The 15,227-nt window shown below is 46.4% G+C and overlaps 1 protein-coding gene and 1 long non-coding RNA gene across 5 annotated transcripts in view; one reads left to right on the top strand and one right to left on the bottom strand.

The window, feature by feature from the left end:
• The window catches only part of LOC144143463 (uncharacterized), a 70,233-nt gene extending 63,272 nt beyond the window's left edge, over nt 1-6,961 (bottom strand). The window contains exons 1-4 of one of the 2 annotated variants that reach the window (XM_077675213.1): nt 6,853-6,961; nt 6,708-6,767; nt 5,167-5,285; nt 3,582-3,692 (exon numbers count right to left, since the gene is read on the bottom strand). In XM_077675213.1, coding sequence (XP_077531339.1) covers nt 3,582-3,692; nt 5,167-5,285; nt 6,708-6,767; nt 6,853-6,915 — 353 coding nt within the window. In that variant the 5' untranslated portion in view covers nt 6,916-6,961. Of the gene's footprint in view, nt 1-3,581; nt 3,693-5,166; nt 5,286-6,585; nt 6,768-6,852 lie in introns of those variants that run through there. The other variant, XM_077675219.1, reaches the window with a different exon arrangement.
• Nucleotides 1,770-14,671, top strand: LOC144143478 (uncharacterized). 3 transcript variants are annotated; one of them, XR_013317091.1, is made up of 4 exons: nt 8,690-9,003; nt 9,411-9,503; nt 10,617-10,740; nt 14,399-14,671. It is a non-coding gene; the product is annotated as an uncharacterized LOC144143478 (long non-coding RNA). The 3 variants fall into 3 exon arrangements; XR_013317092.1 differs by lacking the exons at nt 8,690-9,003; nt 9,411-9,503 and adding an exon at nt 1,770-2,048; XR_013317088.1 differs by lacking the exon at nt 14,399-14,671 and having other exon boundaries at nt 10,617-12,325.
• The last annotated feature ends 556 nt before the right edge of the window (nt 14,672-15,227 follow it).

Below are 15,227 nucleotides of genomic sequence, written 5' to 3'. Positions count from 1 at the left end.
GTTCCATCACTGTCTGCGTGTCAGCTCGCCCGTCTTATATGCGCTGCCGGCTCTGCGTGCGACGACGTCTAGTGACCATTGGATACCGACTCGCACAACAGAGTGTGTGGTACGTGTACCGCTGCCTATTTTGTGTGGATTACGCGTAGTCCGAGCTAGGAGCGTGTTTTGCGTTGCTACCTGTAAGTACCGCGGTCCTGACTGTTGCGCAACAGGTGCAAAATTAAAAAGACATCGTTCTCTGTTACTGTGCTACGCTCGTTTTTTTGTTGTTCGTTCGCGGAGCCGTATCCTAACATTTCTTCATCAGCGCTTTCATCTTGGTAACAGCTTTTTTTAACGTTGGCCTGCGGCGTGAGTGTTGCATGTGACCAGCGCTAATGTTACTTGTACGCGTTTTTAATAAAATGAAGGCGTTTTTAGACCACTCTTGCAGCCGTTGTTTTGAAGTGAAGGTTGCTAGCAAAAAAAAAAATATTTTCAGAGCAGCTTTTAGCATGTTCAAGTTTCAATTCGGCGTAGCGTGGACTGTGGGGTATCAATCGTCTTCGCACGCGGGGTCTTATCAGGGGTGAGACAGCTGAATCAGATTTGGGAGCAGTTTTTGGAGCAGCGAAATCTTGGTTTTGGAGCAGACGAACCTTGATTTGGAGCAGAAGAACGACATTTATTATGTCACCTTAGGAGCTTAAAAAATCAATTTTTTGGCAACTCGGGAGGGGAGAGGGGAGTGCACTTTCTAATCGGTTTTGAACATACATAACACTGAAACAGCCTTTCAATAAAGTTTTTCTGCCAGATTATCACAAGGTACGAACTGCACTACCTTTTTACAACCCACTTTTAAATCTTATCCTCTATGCATAGATAGAGCGGAGGTCCATTGAAAATATCGAATTGAAAACGGAATCGTAAGGATGTTTTATTATGTGAATGCCAAAATTATTTTTGTTATCCCAGACTCGGCTTTACGCACAAGTGTAGACTCATCACGGCAAAAGTTGCGCAAAACGAGGTGACGTCGTCGCACCCCACATGCCCTCCTATTTCAATACCCAAGGTGCATGTTCAATACAATCGTAATTTGAGTAACGTTCGTATGTTTAGCCACCTCCCTTTTGGCATTACATTTCACTTCAGATAGATGAACCATTATTACTAGCATGCAATAATAGCCTGTCCCGCTATCGGACACTGCTTGAACATTTTCGGCGATGTAGCCTGTGCCGCCACTTCTGCAGTGTCGATTGTCCCATTCCCGGCGCTCGCAAGCTCGCTGTCAAAGGCAGCAATAACTTGGCGTTTTATAACACCGCAATGAGTCCGAAATTTTACTTCAAGCGCGCACCGCGCCTCGCACTCAATGCCGAAACACGGTGAATTCCCGGGCACCACGCTGTTTTGATGAACCCCCGTCTTTCTAGTCACGCAACTCCCCACAACAGATCAAACAACTAAATGTGAACCCAGCCACGCCCCTAATCAAAACCATAGAAGAAGTCGGAGAAGAGCACTCTGCCTGAACCACGAGCAACTGCTTTACCCAGCGGCCATGTATTCCAATCTGGATCACCCCAAGATGGCGGCGCCCAGTAATGTCGTTCAGGAGATACGGCGCTCCTGAAATTGCCGTTTTTTTTTTCATCACCTTGCACAAGTAGTGTGTCACATCAGTGCACCTAAGTATTTTTTCTACAAGACTTTGCAATGGTTTTCGATGGGATAACTTTAAAAACTCACGTGCAACCCGACCTTGCGACTTTCAAAATAATGCTGTATTCGGGTGGTCGCTCTGATACTCCGACTCGGAGTACGCCGATGCGCCGCTTCCCCCAATCCGAGCAAGAGTCACCGCTCCCCAACCGAACGCGTACCCGATCTTGGAGTAGCACGCGACCGTGGCGCCGCGGCGCGGCCAAAACGGCAACTGCAAACAGCCAGGCCGGCCAAGGTGTCTCAACAAATGGCGGCCTCCGTATCGGACGCGTTAGCTCCAAGCCAAAGTTCCCTGACATCAGCCGAGCGCCTGTTATTCGCAATGATTGAAGGTAAGAATAGGTGTGCACAACCTTGCGAACGTATTCCTGCACTTTGAACACTGGAAGTGGTTCGGCGAACTTCGCAGCGTAAACGTGCGAGTCGTCGTCGTCTGCTGCTGTCCTCCTCGGCGTCGATTTCGAGCTGCAGAAGTAGCGGAGACGGCTCCCCTACACTCAACAGGCGTCTCCGTTTCGACAAGATGCGGAGAATAGCACGAGAAGCAAACTCGTCGAAACACTCCCACAACTAACCGCTGTCGAGGCCTCAGCACAGAAAGGGAGGATTCAGCGAACGCCACCGACTGGGCAGGCGAGCGGGGCGAGCCAGAGGCGAGCCGCAGCGGCCGGGGTCACGTGACCCAATCGCCTCCGGATTTCGGCGGCACTCCTACTTCGGAGTCAGAGCAGTCGGAGGTGCTCGGAGTGGAGTACGACGCTCTGAGACGACCAACCGAACATACGTCGAGCGCTCGATTTCGACCACCCGAACACGGAGTCGCTTTTCGGAGTGCTCTAGAGCGCTCTAAAACGACCACCCGAATACAGCATAACTATCTGGGGTTTTTTTATTGAATGATCAATCAATTAAACCGTTACAAACAGCATCACCTTGCAGATGCTGGAAAAGTATGCCGCCAGTAAGCATTTTTCCCCACTGAAACTGACAGGAGCGTTAAAATCCTTGGCTCTCAGACCATTTTGGAGCAGTTTGGCGCAATTTTCAAAATTTTCAAGGTTTTGGAGCAGCCTGGCGCAGGAAAACAAATTTGTATCGAAACTGCGCAATATGCGCAGCTGTCTCACCCCTGCCTTATTAATTGCCGCACTGACTCGCAACTCAATCCGTAGGTATGGAACTTACTACACACACACAGCGTTCATCAAAAGTGACCCAAGCCAAACTTCTTTTGTGTCTGGTAAGGCGGAACATTCAATAGAAATTCTCGAAAAACTTGCAACTTTCGGTGGCTTGTCGTGTTCACCGCAAGTAAATTGTCCAACGGAACAGCTGTCCTTTTAAAAGGGTCACCATCTTTTCACCGCCGCGAATGATTGTAAAGCCTTTCGGGTTGGCTTTTCGTGTCTGTGGCAATTTCTGCGCTGTTATCATTTCCGTCTGTGATGTGCCTGAAACACTCTGCGGTGAAGTGTACTACAGACCAAGTCCGGTGTTCCTTCAAAATTTCAGCTTTGATATCCAGCGCTTGCGTTGGGTTTTCCGGCTGCGGAAAGCAATGCAGGCTAATTCCTGGTGTGTATTTCGTAATTTCCACAGCCCTAGTGCGCATAATTTCCCCGTGCATTAAAGGAATCTTGTTTGACCGACTAGTGCCCTATAGAACCCATGTATTCTTGTCGTTTGTTTCCCCTCTATTGAAATTTGACTGCGGCGCCCCCTAACTTAAGCAGCGCCACCTATAGGACGATCTCCTGGCCAATAGGTATGGATCTGCACATTGTTGTGCAAATCTTGGACTGCAATAGTGTGCACACTAAATGATTTGAACTGCACTGACATTTCCCAGCTCTATCTGCACCTACCTTGGAGATCCAACTTTCTCGGGAGAGTTGTCAGCTGCCGCCCCAGTAGTACATAGCACCAGGCACTCCTCCAAAACAGGCAGAGCCACTGGCTCTCTCCTTATGCAAAGCCTGCAGCAGGAAGTGCAACAGAGAACGGGCAAACCGAGGGAGACGTAACACTGCATCAGGGCACACGTTCAATGCTCCTGAAAGGCAGCTTTTCTAGATTAGCCTAACATCACCAGAATCATTTAAGAAATAGCAGCTTACACGAATGCAGCATTACTTTGTAAATAGGAAAAAATTTTTAAAGGGACCCTGCAACATTCTTTGAGCAGTGCAAGTAAACCTGCGTGACGTTTAGATTACACTGCCAGGAATACCTGAGCCAAATATTACACGTGCACGTGAAGCGGTGAGTGCGCAAATCGATGTGAAAGATGCGGAAAAACCAACCGCTCTCTCTTCAGTTGTCCTCATTATGCAACCCATGGCATGGCCTAAGGGACGTCACATAGGCCATGGCTGCCCGATTGGCTGTCACTGGTCAACTCCACGGCTAGATTCTCCCATTTCCGTCGTCGTCATCGCTGTGTACGAACCTCTTCTATGCCTGAACCTGTAGGCCCAGTTTTGCCGCTTCTTTTGTGTTTTGAGTGCGCGCGGAGCTTGAGTGATGAGCTCAATACTTCCCTTTCAACGGGACCACTCGACTACAAACGTTTATTGCTTCAAAAACGCCCTACCAGCCCGAGCGTGCAGTTGCGAGCAGGCACCCATGCCTGCTTTTTTGTGGCACCAGACCGGAAATAGGCCCCTCCGCGTTGCGGAGAAAACTACCCGGCATGTGATATATGGAAGGCCGCCGAAGAGAATGCCGCGAGCCGCCTCACCTTCGAGAGAGAGCGCGCAGCTTTCGTCGCGTTGTCCGCGGTCGGGTTGAGAGGGAACGATTATGCGCGATTTCTCATCGCGCGTAGTTTCGTTAATTGTGAACGGACTTTCATAATTCTTGTGGGAGGAGATTTCTGGGACAATAGACTTTATCCCAAAATACACTACTAGTAGTCGATGGCAAGTGTTGCAGGGTCCCTTTAATGTTGACTCCTCATTTTTTGCACACGTGGGATGGTTGCTTGTTACAAGCTTGCTAAAAAAAAGTGGTCCTGTCTAGAATGAGGACCTGCACATAAAGCATTCAGTTCAAACGTAGCTATCATGGCAGAGCAGAGACACAATAGAATAACCGGGCACAAGCAACAGCCATTCATTTCCATTGCTTTGTAATGTTAAACGAGACCACACTGCTTTAGACAGGTGAAAATACACGTGTTCATCATTCCAAAATGCCTAATACTCTTTCTGCCAAAGTTAACCAAAACAAAGCTTCCTTAATACGATAATCAACTATATTGCCACTCATCCACCATCCCTCCTTCGTGCTACAGTCACAATAGTACGAACCGGAGTACATACACTGTTGGCCTCAGATGCCAGCTACAATAGCATGAACGTTCTAAACGTGCTTTCATTGTCAATCCTCCTGAGATGCCTATCTCCCACAGGTCAATACAGTGGTTCACAGAGAGCATCATGCACTTACCCCAACTTGGCACAACACGCTCCTCTGCACATCCTCCCAGACCCATGGTGGCACTGCATGCCCCTGGAGCATGGGCACCACCACCTCCTTGCACCAACCCTGCACACATGGGCCCATGCCTGCAAAGTGCACATACCAATGCCACACCTGGGCTGTGGGGTGTGCCATAGTGGAGGGGCGCAAGATAATTATACCCTCCGGGTGTTGTTTCCAACACACACCAGTGGACAGACATCAATAATCAGCATCAAGTGACGTGCCCTCACAAGTGCCAGTTCAGGTGGAATGCAGCATCAACCTAGTACCAAATTTTGTCTCTCGCTGAATCATAAGAATATGTGCCACAAAAAATTACCTTGATAGTAGAGCGTACGTTGCGCTGGCAAATAACTGAATGTTAAAGTCTGGCAGCAATTTTATTTTGGAAAGTTAGCTACAAAACTATCGCCCAGGCCCGAAAATAAAATCACGGATTGCCGCCTACGCCATTGCGCCAAAATTCCAGCGCCAGGCCTGCCAGTTTGTTACCGCATATGAATTTCATCCACCGCAGCCTAAAAATAAGGTGCATCCCGCAATTAGGGTTTGCACGTAATGTCAATAATACACGGCTGGCAAGCCCGCCGTACGCTTTGCAACTGCTACTACAGCGTACAAAGCACGACACTGTTGAACTGAGAAAAAGGACTGTGTTGTGGTTATTTGCTTGATCCAACGCTTTCTGCACTGGCGATGTGCTAGTTCGCATATCTATTCATACTCTGGTAAAGCGCCAATGTAGAAACATTCCACGCACGCACACACGCTAAGCGTGAAGCATGAAATTGCAGGAGGGAATAACAGGTTAATGAAGGCGCAATCCTGATCATCAGAAAGCCATGGTATCGTTTTCTTTGCCAGCTCACGCAACCCAAGACGCAACACGAAAGCGAAGGCTGCGTTTGAATGCGGCAACCACACCACATTCGTCCGCGAACACAGCTCACGCCAGGATCCCTTCCAGAAAAACATTTGACAATGAATTCAGCTAGGTTTGGACCGTTCCGAACACTTCAACGGCATGTGACGACAACATACTGACACAGAACAGGGAGGATTACTGACGTAACTGTCCGGCGAAGTGACGGGCCAGTTCAGTCTCTGCGGGGATGTCATGGGTAAAGACGAATTCTGGGACGAAATAAATTTCTCAGTACCTCCTGTACGGCCTACCGGAATAGGATGGCCACCCAGTGCTCCACTTTTTAACCCAACTCCCTTCCCCTCTTTTCTTAATAAACGTTTTCAACAACAACAACTACCTCCTGCACGTAGCCCGCTCTGAACAACTCGCATCCGCGCGCGGGCAGTGCGAGCAGGGAAACGCAACAGGCTAGGGAAAATCTAGGGCTACGGTGGCGTTGGTGGTTGGGCACTCGCCTTTTGTCGCTGTCCCGTCTTGTCAACGCATTCTCGCTCGTACGATGAGCGCGACAAGCTTTGGTGATCAAGCAGGAACAAGAGGGGACTGGACTGGAAAGGACTTGAGACGGCCGGTGCACCTTCGGGTTCCCTTTAGATGAAGCACACAATGGCTGAAACAGCTGGCCGAACCCTGATTCCTGAGGGAGGGGACATTTTATTGGCTGAGGAAATGAGCCAAGGCTTTAATGAAGAAACACGCATGCAATATGTAGTGAATGTTACCTGCCGGAACTCCACAATGCCTACAATGACTGCATTATCTGCATATTTGAAACGCCTGAACATTTCAAACCGTCGACTTTTGTGTTGCCAGATTTTTAACAATCAAAACCATGCCATGGTGGCCGAACTTCTGCTGTTATAACAAAAAGTGCAATGTCGAGCTTTAGTTTAGTTAATCTGAACTTATAATTTTGTTAACATAATATGCACGTTATGAAATAAACCAACCAATATTTTGAGATAAATATTTGTATGTTGCCAGAACTTAATACAAGTATTTAACACAATGTTGCCGGATTTATGAAGCTAAACAAAACTAAGTTTTGTTTGTGGTAAAGTTAGGTTTACTTACAATTTTATATTACGGTTTACATTGTGCGACTCATGTTATGGTTGAGTTTATAGTGAACTAGAATGATCTAGTGGCGCGAACGGCGAGGAAGGGGTGTGCTCTTCTGTGTAGAAAACACCAGGTGGCGTTGCTGCGCTCTCTTCGAAAAGCGCCGCCGTGGCAGTCGCTGTACTTCAGGCGATCTGCAGTTGTTGTGGCTGTCGTTGTTCCGATGTTGGGTAGTAATTAACCTTTACAAAAAAAAAGCTACTCGCGTCTGGCATCCCCGTACCTTGCTAGGAACGTTTTATTGCAAATCTGCCCGTTTGAGCGGTAGGGAAACGGCTATAAATCGTGTTGTTTGGTGTCGTCTGCTACCTGCGCAGATGATCGATACGAGCGTACGCGTTCGATGTGCTGCCGGCGGACAACTGGTATGTTTAATTCTTTACGAATGGATTTACTTTTCTTGTATTTACTGTAATAAAGTCCCGGCATGAACCTACTCGTGAATTTGCCTCTACAGAAGCAAATCCCACATGAAAATGGACACAGTATTTCCAGCTGGAAACGGTTCTTTCCAGTGTTATATCCCGCTGGAATACGTGGTCCCAGCAGGAAATGGTAGTTCCCAGCTGGAAAGAACTTCCAGTCTAGCTGGGAATGTTGCATTCCAGCGGGGAACTCATTACCAGCTGGAGAAGATTTCCAGCCTGGGCTGGAAATTTCCAACATTTCCAGGCAACATTTCCAGCCTAGGCTGGAAATATTGCCTTCCCGCTGGAACTTAGAGTTTCCAGCTGGAAAGAATTTCCAGCCAAGCAGCACACGTTGGCTTCCAGCTGATAATGGCATTTTCCAGCTGGCGAGAATTTCCAGCCTAGCAGCACATGTACTCCAGCTGAGAAAAATTTCAGCTCCAACTGTACTTATCTTGGGAGGAAGTTGCCAATGTGTCAGTTCTTTTGGTCTTTGAAACGGCCAATCATTTAATTATTTTTCTTTTGTGTGATTTCAGTGAAAGATATACGATTCGGAACATGTCATGTGAAGCAGTTCCTGTTTCACACAAAGTCCTCAAAGCGTCTACCACATTATTTATTTATTAGCGGGGGGTTAAACAAGTTAGTGAGACTCGTTAGAACAAATTTCTTCTCTTTTATGCATACCTCAAAATCGCGACCGGTAAGGACCCCGATACAAAAAAAAAAAAAAACATTTTTACAGAAAAGACGTTGGCAACATTGTTCATCCGAAGTCTTTTTTAAAGCCAAGTCAAGACACGTCAAGCCAATCAAAGTTTGTGTAAAATGGCGGTCAAGTTAGCTAGCTGTCATTAGAGTGAACTAGAATTCTAGTTCACTCTACTGTCATGGAGGAAAGAAAAGCTTAGGAGAGGCCCTGACGTCACGGAGCGGCTAAAAGGAGGAAAGAAATCCTTGGGTCACGTGATCAAATCGTGACGTCACTTGACTTGTTTTTGAGCGCCTAGGCTGGCCTAGGGACAACGCCGAAGTAGGCGCAGCATTTCCCTGGGTCCCCCGAGTGAACGATTTGCGCTGTCAGTGCCCAGCGTGTGTTTGTGTTGATTGCTACTAGTACCAAATCAACCAAATGAAGCTGCAGATGCGTGAATATACCGTGAATGCTAGTATCGGTGCGATCTCCGTATCCGACATACCTACTGCGACATTTCAAGAGAGACTTGCAGCCTGAGCCATCGCCTCAGCGTAGATCAGCCATGCCGGTTTCCGGCGTTTGCTGTCACAGACACGGAAGAGCGGAAAAGAGGGCATCTATGCTCTCATTTTCCCAGCAAGGTCAGTAACATCGTTATTTTATGTTTGTTGTAGTTTTTGTGTTTATACCACTGTACTGTGTGCCCTAAAGCTGCGTGAATTCTTGCTTACGTGGCCGCCTAGCTCGGCCTCCTGGCTGTCATTCTCATTCCCGATCGTATTGTGATGTTAGCGATTTTTGTATAATCTTGAATCAAATTTAGCGTGCGCTGCATACTTGGGCGAGGAACAGACGCAATGGAAAACGACAAACCAGACGTTGGCGCGCAAACCAACACCTGCTTCGTGTATCCAACGTACGTGTGGATTCTTTTCCCACTCCCTGTTTCTCGCCCAAGTATGCAGCACACGCTAAATTCAAATGACGATGCTATGTCCTTTCACACTGCGGCCGCAGTTTCAAGCGTTTCATTGTTCCTTTTGTGTAGGAGCCCATAACATTGCTCAAGTTTGACCGAACCGGTGGTGGCGTGTACTCCCCGAATTGCTGTCCTGGATGTTTGAAGTGCAGTGCCTCGATCGTAAGTATGCATGTGTTTGATAGCGTTAATCTCGCGAGTATGCCGTGTGCACGCATCAACGTTCTAGGTCTTCGGGCAGTTAAGTTGCGTTGCGGGAGAGGAATTGGAAACGTCACTTCTGTACAGAGAACGTAAGGATATCGCGGTCAAAGGGGAAAAAAAAAAAAGCGTGAAACCGTGAGCCAAAAAAAAAAAAAAAACGGAAGAGGGGGAGAGAAAGGATAGACCAAATGACGGCGGCAGAATCAAATCACCCGAAGGGCTGTGAAGGTTACGCAACATTTTGAGCCCTTTATGAGGAGGCACCAGGAGCAACCGTCAGTGAAGTGTACATTGAAGGCGAATGGAAGAAGCGGCGTATGGGACAAATGGTATGTGGCAGGGCATAAAGCCATTGAAAATTTGAAAGCGCACAAATAACGTCTACAGGTAGGAGGGACACACACAAGCACTTACTGGCAACTGCCATTTTGTTGAAAAACATGAAGTTTATATACGAAAGAATTAATAGATTAAAGAAATATGGTGCTGATAAGCACGTGCTCCTGCCCGTGTAGAGTTATAGACGATTTGCTGACACACTTGTTACTATGTTCATCGATAAAGAAGGCCTGAACCCATTCCCTAAAAATCTGATAATTATGCCTGTGCAACATCACAGTCTCGTCAAACAAAGAACGACACCCACACTTTTTATAATGCGCAGGAAGATTTGCACCCGTTGAATTCGTGATCGTAAACAAATGCTCCCTGAGATGGACACTTAGACAGCGTCCTGTCTGGCCCATATACACGGACTTGCATGACAACGGAATACTGTAAATCATGCCAATCGCACAACGAACTAAAAGCTGCGCATGCTTAACACCGCACTCATTTCTCCCTTTCCTCGGATTATCCTTGTTATTAACAATGCAGCAGAGATTGCTGACTTGCTTTTCCAGAAAACAACAGGCAGGACGATGTGCTGTGTGTTCTTTTTCTTGTAGTGGGTTGTCCTGTGTGATCTTATTCCACGTCGCCATCTTTTACGCATTTTGTTTTTCAGAGATGTATTATTAGCCTACCCAACTTTCAGTTGTGCTGACACAGCATTTAATCCTGTTCCTGCAGCATCTACATAGGAGGGCTTCCAGTGGAAAAAACGAAGTGCTTGGACCTGGCCCCTACGATGTTGGTGCAGGGCCTGGAGGGCAAGCCTTGGTCTACATCCTTTCTGGGTACCCATGGAAAGCAGGTGAATGCCTCCACAAGTGGCTGTTTTTGTGGTACACTCGAAATTAGCAGCAGGCAGACTGCGTGTGCTCGCAGACCACCCTGGTAGTATGACAACCAAATATGTAGCTGTGGCCTAGTTACTGACGGGAAGACTTAATAATAAAAAATCAACTGCCCATCTGCTGAAACAACAAAAACGGGGGACGTGAAGCTTTGCAAAATCAAGTCCAACACCAAATTAACCAGCCCAGTACTGAGCACCTGTTCCTTATCGGGATGGTCTGCTGCACTGCAGTTGTGCTCTCTAGAGCTTTACTGATGCAAGCAATCAATGACCTACCGTAGCGTACAACCGTTGTTGTTAGATGGAGGTGTGCATTTTCTGTGTAATTTTCCATGTCCATGCAAATCCAAATTGCTTCGACTGTGCTGGAATGGCGCAATGGGATAGGCTTCAGCTTCATAACACGAGGGACCTAGGTTCAGTTCAGATCACGGGAAGTGTTTTAATGTTTTTTCACTTCACCCACGATCGTCATCAGAAAACGTTGGTTTTCCTGCTGTGCATTTTGGGTGGACTACAGACACATCAGGGAGAGGCTGGAAGCTTCGTTTTAGTAAATGAAACTGTACCAAGTACAGTATGTGCGTGAAGCTTAAGCATTGCACAGTCATGGACAATTCAAATGCGAACCGCGGAGCGCATTGATGAAGATACCGGTGCTGTCACCTGGCAGTGGCCGTGGAAAACGCACGGACATGTGCAGTTGAGATGACGGGAGCGAGGCTGCATGTCCCACTGCGATATGTTGCCCCCTCCTCGCTCGCATGCTTGCCTTGTCACCATGCCGCCAGAGCGCTGAAAACAATTGTTAGCGATGCGGCACGAGATAGTATTTGCGGTGACTGTGTGACTGTGTGCTCGGCTCACACGAGCGCCTGCTCCCCGTGTGTGCCGGCGTCACATTGCCGACATAGCTTTGCATATGGAAGGCAGTAACTTGATCAAATAACGATGGACACCTGGGTAACGCCTACACCATGCTCAGCAATGCCCGCTCCGTGGATTTCTACAAGAAGTGAGGTGCCTGCCAAAAAAAACGAAAAAAATCGGGCCGCCAAAATTGATGTGCAAGAGCAACTGGCCTATAGAATGGTTGGACCTGCATATCTTCTTAATTTTTGTGAATATTAGAATTCTGCCAGTGATTTTTCCAGCCCACACAATGCTTGCAGTTAATGTATATGATTCGATATGAATTCTCGTGGTATATCTAGTTGCTACAAGCACTGAATCTGCCAAGTGACTCAGCCTGGACTCCGTTGCACAAAGGCGCATTCTTGTTGGCGGCCAGCTCATTGTTCAATTCCCAAGCCACTGCACCACGAACGCAAAACAATGCGGTGCCATCAGAAGTTAGGCGGCATGCATTTATTTTTGTCTCCATTTATGCACGCTGGTTTTCTTCAAGAAAGCATGATGAGCTCAACAGTATGCCTTGCGAGAGCGTGCACGCGTTTCCCACGCAAGCAATTATGCGCCGCATTGCTCTCAACGTGACCAACACCCTCAGCTGCAGTGGCGGTAGTACATGCAGTGCTTGCAGCGCTCTGGCGGCATGGTGACAAGGCAGGCATGCGAGCGAGGAGGGGGCAACATATCGCACTGGGACACGCAGCCTCGCTCCCGTCATCTCAACTGCGCATGTCCATGTGTCTCCCACGGCCGTTGCCAGGTGATGGCACCGGTATCTTCGGCCATGCGCTCACCGGTTCGCATTTGAATTGTCCATGACTGTACATGAGCCAAGCCAGGGAGGAGTGGTTATAGGTTAAATCCTTGTAAAGAAAGATCACAAAAAGTTCAGCGTGAATCACTGAGCTTGCAAACTTGTCAAATCTTGACACTTTATTGTACCAGTCTTTCATGCTCAGCTGAGCAATGGTGGACAGATGGGGGCAACAACTGGCAGAAAGGGTCATTAGCTTGCAGTTCATTTGTCTATGTAAATATTCTAAAAAAGTACTGGTATGAAATTCTCGTGTTACATTTTTCCCATTTCTATGGGTGCCTACCAGCCCAGGAATCATAGATTGGAACATTAGATAGTCAACCTCAGTATATATAATTATTTTGAGCCTTGTTTATTCGTGTCAGTTTTGGCTTGGACAGAACGAACACCAAGGCGGCCGCCATGAGAGAATGACACTCTTGATGTCGCTATTCTCATTGCATCATGGTCAGACTGGATGCGCGCCCTAGAGTGGCCCAAGCTGGCCACGGTCGCACGCGTCTGGGCCGCACGATATCAGCCCCAAAACTGTGACATGATTCACAAGGCAGTGCAGCGTGCACCATCAGCAGCCAGTGTGTTGGCTAAGTCACTGGAGCCCTAATGTCGGCAGTTTGGGGCAAACTGCATGGCGAGGCACTCCACGTATCTTTTTTATGCCAGTGTCGAAAGGGTATTCATTCGGAGCTTTCTTGTGCATGCAGATATTAAAATTGATTTAAAATATGTTACCCTATACTGAATGGTTGCTACTAAAATCTGCAGCTACAAAGGAAACTTCTTGCATAGTTATCTGAGCTTTGATATTTCAAGTACTACTTTAAGTAGAGCCTAATCATGCTATGAACGTTTAATAGTGGTGGTACTCCTTTAAGGTATTTTTTACTTGTTTTAAGCTGACTTGTTTTTAGTTTGGAGTTAAGAGAGACCGTAACATTCTGGCTGCCCATTTCTGGCCATCAGTATTTCTGAGTTGTTCTTCAAAACTATTTTTGCTCGGCACTTCTCTGAAATGTCGAGGACACCTAACTGAACTTAGTCGTGATTAATGCATTATCGTGCAAAGGTGAAGCAATCTCCATCTTTGCCACTTCGGACCACTATAGAATTTGCTGCCCACATAGGGGTGCTCTCCAGCTGAATCAGCCTTAGGTATCACAGGAGTGAGAGTAAGAACTTTAAAATAGTGTTAGAAATAAGCACAATACAATAGCTTTCTTTTTTGTAACATGTTAACAGGTCGACCAACCTCATGGCGACTGTAGGATGTGACTTGTTTGTAGAAGGGAAAGATCAGAAAAATAGAGACGAGCAAGTAAGTCATCGTTGCACGACAGCTTCTGTGACACCTAAGTTAAGCTGCCTGCAATTTACGTGCAAATAAAATTGTTTTCAAGATGTTTACAGTATTATTGCCTGGTTCAAAGAGACTGGTATACAACATTTTGAGGAAAGCTGGAGTTGGCCGTGTTTTTATTTGTATTAGGAAATGTGCCATTTTATTATTTATTTTATAAATTTTTTAACTGCTACAGGAACTTTAATTTGTAGATGTAGCACCATGTATTTGGTGTTCTATGTTTATTTATTCAAGATACCCTTATGGCCCCACTGGCATTAATGAGGGGTGTGATACCTGAGCAGATTAAACGAAGAATAATAACCTAAGAGAATTCTGCCACGTGCGTACAAGAAAAAATAAAAAAAGATACAGCAGAAATGTCAGTGTCCACACGCAACTAAAAAACATACATGCAAGAAACACAATAATAGTGTACTGTGTTTAAGCTGTGTGTTCATTTGAATTGTGAATGGGAGGCTCCTAAGGAAACATATGTAGTGCTTGACCAGTTTTCAAAATGCTATTTCATTTTTACTTTTCAGTGACAGAGGTCTCAACAAGCATCTGGATACACCTACAACTTTTGTGCTGAGCACCTCTGATATCTTCTATGGCCGTGAAACTGGGAATAAATAAAACTAAAAACTGTCTCCTTCATTTGGTATATTCCTTTTACATTGTGCAGGAACGTGGAAATAACATGGAGGACAATGCACAAGCACTTGCACATCATCGTCCCCTGGTCACTTATCTGGTATTTATGCTGCAGTTTAACTGAACTGCCAGGTAGCCAACATTCACAATCATTTCAAGTTGTACCTCTCAAGCTAAAAAGTTATGTCATTTGTCCGAGGAGCATGTATAAGGTCTTCACAAAAAGACATTATTAAAGATTGAGATGCTATACTGCAGGTTCACTTACAACATCAGGTTCTAAAGATTTTGCATATTTTAATACTGGCCTTCACATCTGCTCTTGAAGCCTGTAAGTTGGAATCAATCTAATGCTTGCTTTACATCGGTTACTACAAAGGGCTAGTGTCATAGCAATCAAGAATCCTGCAATAACAAATTTGTTTAGACTTCGAGCCACTAAATAAACTACGCTACCATCTATTGCAAATAAATGCGCATTTTGGAATGACCACATCTGGAAACTGACTTGAAGGGGCAATATCTCATCCTACGTTTCTTTTTAGTTTAAAAGTGGCACACTGCACAAGTAAAACTGCTATTGCGATAACTCTTCTCCCGGGTACACGCGCGCTTGTAGGAAATCTCGCAGCCATGAACAGAATTTCTCTTTGATTTTCTCATCGTTCTTGAAGGAAGCAGAAACTTAAACGCAGAGGTAATTGAGTGTCGGAGAAA

Source organism: Haemaphysalis longicornis, unplaced genomic scaffold (genome assembly GCF_048455015.1).
Source record: "Haemaphysalis longicornis isolate Haplotype H1 unplaced genomic scaffold, Haemaphysalis longicornis Haplotype H1 scaffold_1, whole genome shotgun sequence".
NCBI lineage: Eukaryota > Metazoa > Arthropoda > Arachnida > Ixodida > Ixodidae > Haemaphysalis > Haemaphysalis longicornis.
This window is presented reverse-complemented; position numbering and strand designations above follow the sequence as displayed.